The sequence below is a fragment of the Sinocyclocheilus anshuiensis genome, unplaced genomic scaffold, assembly GCF_001515605.1.
Source record: "Sinocyclocheilus anshuiensis isolate Anshui unplaced genomic scaffold, SAMN03320099.WGS_v1.1 scaffold907, whole genome shotgun sequence".
Taxonomy (NCBI): domain Eukaryota; kingdom Metazoa; phylum Chordata; class Actinopteri; order Cypriniformes; family Cyprinidae; genus Sinocyclocheilus; species Sinocyclocheilus anshuiensis.
In genome coordinates this window covers 1,944,772-1,954,318 of record NW_015546133.1, presented here as the reverse complement: position 1 = coordinate 1,954,318, position 9,547 = coordinate 1,944,772, and the positions used below count along the sequence as shown (strand labels likewise).

Genomic DNA, 9,547 nt, shown 5'->3' with positions numbered 1-9,547 from the left:
CTACATTAAAATCTGTCATATAAATTGGTCTCTTCATTAGAAATTAGCCTACTGATTGCCACCATTGATGGACACATTTTTTTAATAATATTAAAAATATCTGTATGACATTATATTCTGCAGTTCTTCCCTGTTGTACCGAATATCTATAATTTTCAAATTATCACATCGAAGTTAGAAATTCAAATATTGTGACAAAATTAATTTTGTAGGGTGCCACAAGTTTGTTAAAATTTCCAAAGGGTGCCATGACTAAAATAAGGTTGGGAAACACTGGTTTAGAGAACTTAAGACAGATCACTGAAGAGATCTTCACTATGACTGGCATACAAGCACTCACCCAAACTCTTCACACAGCACATTCTTGGTGTATTTGTCGGCTGAATAGAGAACGACGTCTGTGGTTTGGTCAACTATGAGGATAATGGATGCAACATCAGTTCATTTAAATGTACAGTTATATTTATTATACTGCCTGCTGGAATACTCCATTCTGATTGGTCAATGACGGCATTCTGTGGCAATTTTTTTTTCTATAAATTATAATGACTACTAAAATTTATAATTATCTGTTGTCCCTGGCACCTGATTTTCCACATAAATCTACTAATTTTATTTTTTATTGTACCACTCCATGATCTCATTCTTTTCACATTTTTAATAACTTAAATCATTTCATGTCCATTTATTGTCATGTAATTAGTTGGATAATAATCAGTCAACCAGTTAGTAATAAGCTACATTATTTGTTATATACACAACTTGTGAATTATTTGAAATGTCTTTTATCTCACCTGTAACCTTGATTTTTTTCACAACTTTGTTGGTCTCGTTCTTGATCTTAATGGTGACGGGGATGGGATCACCATGGTAGTAGATCTGTAATCAAGAGAAAAAAGACATGAGTTTCTTCTTGATTTGGTAAATATCAAAGTCTGCAGTGCATCAGAGGTTACATACTTCCTTGTCCAGAGAGGCTTCCAGAAAAACAGGCTTATCAGACATCATAAAGCTCTTGCAGAGCTCAGCTTTCTGTCCAGATCCTGTGTTATCAGGAAAGAACCTCATGTCTTTTTTCTCTTGATTACAGATCTACTACCATGGTGATCCCATCCCCGTCACCATTAAGATCAAGAACGAGACCAACAAAGTTGTGAAAAAAATCAAGGTTACAGGTGAGATAAAAGACATTTCAAATAATTCACAAGTTGTGTATATAACAAATAATGTAGCTTATTGCTAACTGGTTGACTGATTATTATCCAACTAATTACATGACAATAAATGGACATGAAATTATTTAAGTTATTAAAAATGTGAAAAGAATGAGATCATGGAGTGGTAACATAAAAAATAAAATTAGTAGATTTATTTTTATTGTACCACTCCATGATCTCATTCTTTTCACATTTTTAATAACTTAAATCATTTCATGTCCATTTATTGTCATGTAATTAGTTGGATAATAATCAGTCAACCAGTTAGTAATAAGCTACATTATTTGTTATATACACAACTTGTGAATTATTTGAAATGTCTTTTATCTCACCTGTAACCTTGATTTTTTTCACAACTTTGTTGGTCTCGTTCTTGATCTTAATGGTGACGGGGATGGGATCACCATGGTAGTAGATCTGTAATCAAGAGAAAAAAGACATGAGTTTCTTCTTGATTTGGTAAATATCAAAGTCTGCAGTGCATCAGAGGTTACATACTTCCTTGTCCAGAGAGGCTTCCAGAAAAACAGGCTTATCAGACATCATAAAGCTCTTGCAGAGCTCAGCTTTCTGTCCAGATCCTGTGTTATCAGGAGCAAACTGGATTTTACGAATGACAAGACGGCAGGTGTCCCTTGTAGAAGGAGAGGACAGAAAAATGGTTAGTAAAGTTCAGTGAATTAACAGTGTTTTAACATGGATTGAATGTGCAAAATCACCAACAACAAGCTCACTTCTTGTCGATCTTCTCATCGGGGTCATCAGCTGATTTGGCCAAGTAGGCCTTGACCTCAAAGTCAACACCGCAAGCCTGCAAGAAGAACAAAGCCATGAGCAAGTCCATTCAGCGCATTTCTATTTGTATCTCATTCAGTCTTTGCATCTCACCTTTCCTTTGTCATCTGGGCCAGGCTGAAGTGTAACAGAGCAGGGGAGGTTGATAGGAACCTGAAAGACAGTTAATTTCAATTTAAGTCCTTTCAGTTCTATGCAGATTACTCTGTGACAGATAACAAGTAATAAGTAACAAATAAATAGTATAATAAAACGTGTAACAAACAATTAAAAAGTGGCAAAAAATAGGGTGTTGAAGGGGTGTGTTAAAAAATATCAGTCCTAATCATTGCCTGTATATTTTTAGTGTTTGATTCACAGTGTAAAATAAATATTATGTTGCCGGTACAGATGCCTTACATTAAAAGTGAAGGCATGACCCTGCTCTCCAGCTTTCTTTAGGAGAGTGTCATGCATCTCTGTCAGGGTGGGTTTGTGGCCTGCATCAGAATATAGCTGTATGTGCTGAATCCAGATGTCTTTTCTGAAGGAAAGCCCAATCACATCCAAGTCTTCACGACCATAGCGGAAAGCACAGGCCAGCTGAATCCAAACTGCATGAAGCAAGACACTGGTCAAACATTTTTTTTTTTACATGAATCCAACTGTATCTTTTAATCACAGGCTTTTTTTGTAAAATGATTAAATAAATAACTAAATAAATAAATTTCTTTATGTACTTTTATCAATAAATATTGTTCTGTTTTATTAAGACACATAAATACCGACAGTACCTTTTCTGTCTCCAAGATCTGCAGGGTCGATTTTCAGTACACCTTCTTTTTAAAATAAGAAACAATTCAAATTTAGTTGTTGGATATTACCTGTTGTCTGTGTTTCAGTAATAAACGCAGACAGTTTCTCACCAACAGGGTCAACTGAGTCAACATGGTCAACATAGTCTCTCTTCCCCAGGTAGAGAGTGAGCTGAAACACAAACAGTGCATTACACACGTTTTGTCAGATAATGTAATATGAAAATTCAAGATGCATCTGCATATTGAGGAACTGACAAAACAGAAAGAGTTCAGTCATACCTGGCCATTTCCACTGGTCTTTTTGAAAACTCTTTTTGAACACACACACACACACACACACACACACACACACACACACACACACAAATAATAATAATAAATAAAATAAAAATGGGAAAAAGAAACAGAAAGAAAGAGTTTTTGGAATATGGTTTGTGGTGCAGTGAATACTAATAAAACAAAATAAAGAATTTAGTTAGTGTTACAAAAGGGTGGGCTCCAAAGAGTAGTGAGCTGGGGTCACTTGTCCTATTAGGCCTACACCTCGGTATTAACCTCTTCAGCCACCTCTATCTGAGCAACGTATTTGCGTTTGCAGGTTTGACCTTCTTATCCTGAGCATTTATCAAGCTGTTAAAGCTTAGTATTTTAAGACACTTCAAAGCCAAGTCCTGGACTACCCTGTGCTAATCCAGGCTCCATGAATGGAGGCAGCTTGTGTTTACTCCAAAGGGGATGCCTGGTAATTGATTGTGACTACCAGCTTATGGCACGTTTATTCTGGACTCCAGTGAAGATTCCCACTTGATGAACTATTCTAAACTTACAACAACATTCTCACAGACACATGTAATGGTTTTTCAGTATGTGCTGCTTCCTATTCTATTCTATCCTGTCCTATCCTACCCTACTTAGATATGCTATATTAATATATTTATTAATTTATGATCTCTCAAATGATTCAAAACATTAACGATGCTTGCAGTTTGCCCTAAGTTTAGAAAAAACAATTTGGCAGCTGTTTTCAGTACGAGAGCAGTATAGAGCAACGTATTTGCGTTTGCAGGTTTGACCTTCTTATCCTGAGCATTTATCAAGCTGTTAAAGCTTAGTATTTTAAGACACTTCAAAGCCAAGTCCTGGACTACCCTGTGCTAATCCAGGCTCCATGAATGGAGGCAGCTTGTGTTTACTCCAAAGGGGATGCCTGGTAATTGATTGTGACTACCAGCTTATGGCACGTTTATTCTGGACTCCAGTGAAGATTCCCACTTGATGAACTATTCTAAACTTACAACAACATTCTCACAGACACATGTAATGGTTTTTCAGTATGTGCTGCTTCCTATTCTATTCTATCCTGTCCTATCCTACCCTACTTAGATATGCTATATTAATATATTTATTAATTTATGATCTCTCAAATGATTCAAAACATTAACAATGCTTGCAGTTTGCCCTAAGTTTAGAAAAAACAATTTGGCAGCTGTTTTCAGTATGAGAGCAGTATACATTTTCAAAGGTGAGAGCAAAAAGGAAAGAAAACTTACTTGTCTGTCATCGTACAAGGATTTTCCTGAAATAAATGAAAAAGAGAATATTATGAACAGTAAAAAATTCAGATGTTATTAAAAACAACAGGCCTGTTGTCAAGGTGACAAGACTGTGAGTGTGTGTCAGTGTTATTATAGTTAACACTGAAAGCATAAAAACTTCTGTTATTTGATATTAAATAAACTTTAACAGAAATTAAATATATAACAAATTTTAACTTATTTTATTTCAGCTAGTTGCCAAGGCAACACTTCTCACTTTCTCATTTGTAAACAACAATAACAAAATAACAAAAACTTTAACTAAAATGAAAAAGAAAACAGAAAATATAAATATTAATAAATACAAATAAAATAACAGGCCTGTTGTCAAGGTGACAAGACTGTGAGTGTGTGTCAGTGTTATTATAGTTAACACTGAAAGCATAAAAACTTCTGTTATTTGATATTAAATAAACTTTAACAGAAATTAAATATATAACAAATTTTAACTTATTTTATTTCAGCTAGTTGCCAAGGCAACACTTCTCACTTTCTCATTTGTAAACAACAACAACAAAATAACAAAAACTTTAACTAAAATGAAAAAGAAAACAGAAAATATCAATATTAATAAATACAAATAAAATCTATAATAGCACCTCAATGATACTAAAATCACATTGTGTGCGTCTGTCCCTACTCTTTATGTCCCTACACTATGTGTGTATAAAAAGCCATGATGTGTTTTTGTGTGTGTGAATGTAGTGATAATCTCATCCAATGAGATTACAGCATCACTCTTATTTTTCTCGAAGATAAATCTAAGATAAGCCTGTACGGCATTGCTCATCCAGGGAACTCAGATGCTTTGCCGTAAACCTCTCTAAATGTGCAAAGTTAACTAGGCTTTCAGGTTATTTTTACATGCAAATCACACGGAATATATTCAGACAAAAACTAACATAAAAATAAATCAGAACTGTTGTGTGCACAATTTACATTTCAAAAAGGATCAAAATAAAAAAGAGGCACTAAGAGGTTGTCAATTACTCTGTGCATCTTATATAGGCTTTTATAAATGCATTAAGCAGGAAAAGAACCATGTGGAAACCTGTCAAAAGGTTTAGAGAATTTTTCCCCTTTTGTTTTGTTTCTCAAGACTCTTTTCACTTTAATCTAATGTGATTCTTTAAACTGTAAAGCACATGTTCAGATACACAGCATGAGGTTGATAACACACTGCTGCTCATCCTTGTCCAAAATCTATTTTGCTAAATTGAGCGGCTCTTCACAGGAAGATAATCTGAATGCAATCAAATATTGGTTGCACATGTAGGCTAAATGATTATTCACTGGGCCATGACGATAATCCAGGAAAGATGTAGGCCTAATTGTAATGAATGAAGTCAATACAATACTGTATTGAATACTGTATTGTTGCTGAGCCAATGCAAGTTCTTACCTTTGCACTGGTAGGGCAATAGGGTGATCTGCTTCCTCTCTCTAGTAATCCGCAGCCTGTCTGGTGAAGTCAGAGAGTGCAGATGACAGTCAGAGGAGCAGGGTTTTATACTCGGACCTTTGCTCTTCTGGCTTGGGCTGCTCTGTTGTAGAAGCTGCTGTCTTTCTGTCAATCCAATTAAACACTTAACCTGCTATATGGGGCTACAACATGTTTATAAATAAAAATTGGGAATTAAACCAAAGATCTACAGGGAAATTCCAATGGTTTAGTGTAAAATGTATGACGTTTCTATCCCTGGAAAATGAACATGTTATAATGACAGAGTAATGTCTTGGAACAAGATTATGTATCTCAATGTAGTCCAGTTTAGAATTGAATTGACTTGAATTGAACCAATATGTTCTGTTTTTTTTTTTTACTTGACACAAATGTATTTTAGGTTCTAAATCAAAATTATTTGTCATACCGCTTGTTACAACAAACGATAAGCTCATTCCATATTTTAAAGAAGGTACAGTGTGATACATTGAAGTGTTGAACAATTTAACAGAAGTGCATGACGCATATAAATACATTTTGGTAAAATGCATATATATTTTTAATATAACATAACAATAAAAATCTAATTAATTAATTAAATTTTTATATTTAATATACTGCAATTAGTCTTTATAGTCTAAAGACGTGGTATTTTGTGTGGAATAAAAAATCAGAATAATAAATGTCAGCAGAATAATTATGTCAGCAAACTGTTAAATTCATGTGTCTGTGTTAATCAGTTAAATAAATAAAAAACTGTAGTAAATGAGGTGAGAACCTCAAATTTGATCCTTTTGATCTTGCATTCCATCATTACCTAACCGAGCCACTTAAAATGCAAATCGTTTTCTTTAACATGCCCTCAGAAAATGTAAATAAATATTAATCAAATATCCCAACACAAAGTGAAATGGCTGGTCTGCAGTTGGAACGTGAGCAGGACACTTCAACTTCAAAACAACCGTGAGTGATGTCATGGCTAAACATAGACCATTCACCCTGTACAGCACCTTAATATAGCACTGTACATGTTGTTTGTACACAACTGTAGTTATAAAACAGTGTGTATATATTGTAGGATTTCCATTATTAATCATTTATTTGTTCTTTTTCTCACAAACAAGATTGTACCTTAATGTAAGGAAACCCAAAAAGAAAGATAACGCAGGGATAAAGTGGGAGTCTCGCTGCACCAGATGGCCAACAGGTTTGGAAACCCAGTGACCCCTGAGCACTTTTCTCAAGACTTTGACTTATATGAAAGGTTTTTGTGTTGAGTGTTGGTCATTAAATTGTTTTATTTATTGTTTTAATTATAAAAACACTTGCTTTTAATTATACACTTATAGTTTTTATTTTTAATTATAGTTATTTTCTTATTATTTAACATATACCCCTAAAGACAAATATGTAACAAAAAGATACAAAAACGTTTACAATTATTGACAGTTAAATACTGAAAATTGATTGTTGTTTAATCAAATTGAGTTGTTAATTTCTAAAGTTTATTCATATGCCAATTATTTATTTATTAATGTATTTTTTAACATACCTGTGGCAAAATGAGTAGCGAATAGTTAATGGCAAATGTAATTACATCCCCACATATTAAAGGTGCTTCCTTGCACAAAAGGTGTATGTGAGCATGTTATGAAATCCCCTTTTGCCCAGCACAGGTAAATCTCTTAGCGTCAGTCAGTGTTCACTGAGATGGCCTTTACTTCCATCTGTTCCCTCCTATCAGGAACTGGCAGTCCAATGACATCATGTTTTTCTAAAGGCTCTCCACCAATCCCAGGAGATCAAGCACTCAGTGTGTCTCACTGGTGCAAGAATTGGCACCCTAAGGATATTTCTTGAGAGTAATCCACTTATTGCTAAGAATTCACTTTAATAGCTACAGTCGAGTCAAAACATTACATTAAGAACATATGTCTTTATTTTTAGGACATAATAAATGCAGAACGAATGATCAAAGCATTCTCTAAAAAGCGTGAGACATTAATTGATTTAATTAAAGTGAGTTAAAGCTGTTACACAAACCTTTCTGTAATTATTGATGTAACTGAAGAAAAAAATCAACACAAAATTACACATTTAAGATAATTAATTACATAAGATACGTTGTGGAGGTTGATAATAACAAGTAATTTGGAAAATAGTAAAAAATAAAATAAAATAAGTCAGTCTCTAAAATAAGTCTTTCACTTCTAATATCTAAAGTCCATTTTTAGTTCAAAGTGTGAAGATTTAGGATTTAATCCAAAGGTAATTACAGAAGAGCTCATGTGCGTCTGTAATTACACTTTAGGGAGGGAGTGGGCGGGCTTGTTGAGAAAGAGGTAAAGCCCAGGTAACAAAGAGTCAAAGACTGTAGTGCACATATAAACACAGAATTACTTATTTCTAAACAACCCCTAAATGAATAATCCCCTAAAATATTTTAGAATTATTCAGAAAAAGAAGTGAAGTCATATTTCACTTCTTGTATCCATCATATACAGGACTGTTGAATATTTTTAAACTAAAATTTTCTGACTCAACCAGCAACAGACAATTATAATGTAGCAAGAATTATGTAGCAGATTTGTTTTTGAAACATTTTTGAACTTTGAGTAATTTATGATCCAAAACTATGTTAATGAATGACTTGGTTAAAATAAGTCTACCTCACATCTCCTAAATATATGCAAAGTTAGACATCCTCCCTAGATGGCATCTGAATCATCAGCATTCACATTAGCCCAACTTCCATATAAAAGTAATTTTTGTCTGGTTTGACTGGACTGATTGACTTCCAGTTTGGTTCTGGTGCTGTGGACCCATAGCTGGCACAGATTGCTTCAGAGTTTAATCTCTCTTAATCTGTCTACACTCCAACTTGGTCCGTAATGAGATTGTGTCTACTGAGTGCACAGGATGGATTCCCTCTTTATTAGAATGTGCTTGCAGTCCTCTGTGACAAAACCAATGTCACTCAAATGAAGTAAAGACCTATGAACTCTGGCCTGACCATTTGTAAATGCTGTGACACACAGCAGCCACAACAACACTTATCTTTTAATTTTTCCCTTTTTATTCAAAACATTCCCAAACGCATTCACTTAATTATCATGAAATATCTTGATTCTCACCTTTATAGATTATGTTGATCTATATTGGGCGATGGTCAAAGTAACCTAATAGTGTAATATATTAACAATGCTTTGCATAAAAACCTGTCTGTTTACTAACAGATATGGGTGTCAAGCCATAACATATTTTTAATATGCCTGAGTTTATATTTAATGTGAATTTAACATCGAAAGTTAATGTGAATAAAAACATTGCAAGTTAGGCTACTAATTATAGCACTTTCATTGTACAGAAAGAGAGCAAAGAACATTTACATTATTAAAGAACATTTTCACTAACAGTCTAGTTCAAGATTAAATTAGATTTTAGTAAAATAATATAAAGCCAGCTAATTTACAAATTATATTAAACATTACTCACTTATTCAATTTTTTATTATTATACATTTATGTAAATATGTATTCTATATTTGTATGTAATAAATAAATATTATTATATAATATTACACACATATATAACTAGATATATAACCATACACACACATAAACACTGTATTCATAATTTATCACTTTATATCACATTTCAGGTATATTTTTTGTATAGCCTACATTTTATTTTATTTTA

At 33.5% G+C, this 9,547-nt stretch overlaps 1 protein-coding gene across 3 annotated transcripts in view; it reads right to left on the bottom strand.

Annotated features, from left to right (window-relative positions):
* Positions 1-5,909, bottom strand: part of LOC107701154 (arrestin-C-like) — a 28,727-nt gene extending 22,818 nt beyond the window's left edge. The window contains exons 1-12 of one of the 3 annotated variants that reach the window (XM_016503116.1): positions 5,807-5,906; positions 4,360-4,385; positions 3,089-3,119; positions 2,918-2,978; positions 2,786-2,830; positions 2,412-2,605; positions 2,106-2,165; positions 1,952-2,028; positions 1,799-1,851; positions 961-1,043; positions 795-879; positions 341-413 (exon numbers count right to left, since the gene is read on the bottom strand). In XM_016503116.1, the coding sequence (XP_016358602.1) occupies positions 341-413; positions 795-879; positions 961-1,043; positions 1,799-1,851; positions 1,952-2,028; positions 2,106-2,165; positions 2,412-2,605; positions 2,786-2,830; positions 2,918-2,978; positions 3,089-3,119; positions 4,360-4,370 (773 nt within the window). In that variant the 5' untranslated portion in view covers positions 4,371-4,385; positions 5,807-5,906. Of the gene's footprint in view, positions 1-340; positions 414-794; positions 880-960; positions 1,044-1,549; positions 1,635-1,715; positions 1,852-1,951; positions 2,029-2,105; positions 2,166-2,411; positions 2,606-2,785; positions 2,831-2,917; positions 2,979-3,088; positions 3,120-4,359; positions 4,388-5,806 lie in introns of all 3 variants that reach the window. The other 2 variants (XM_016503117.1, XM_016503115.1) reach the window with 2 other exon arrangements.
* Positions 5,910-9,547: the final 3,638 nt, after the last annotated feature.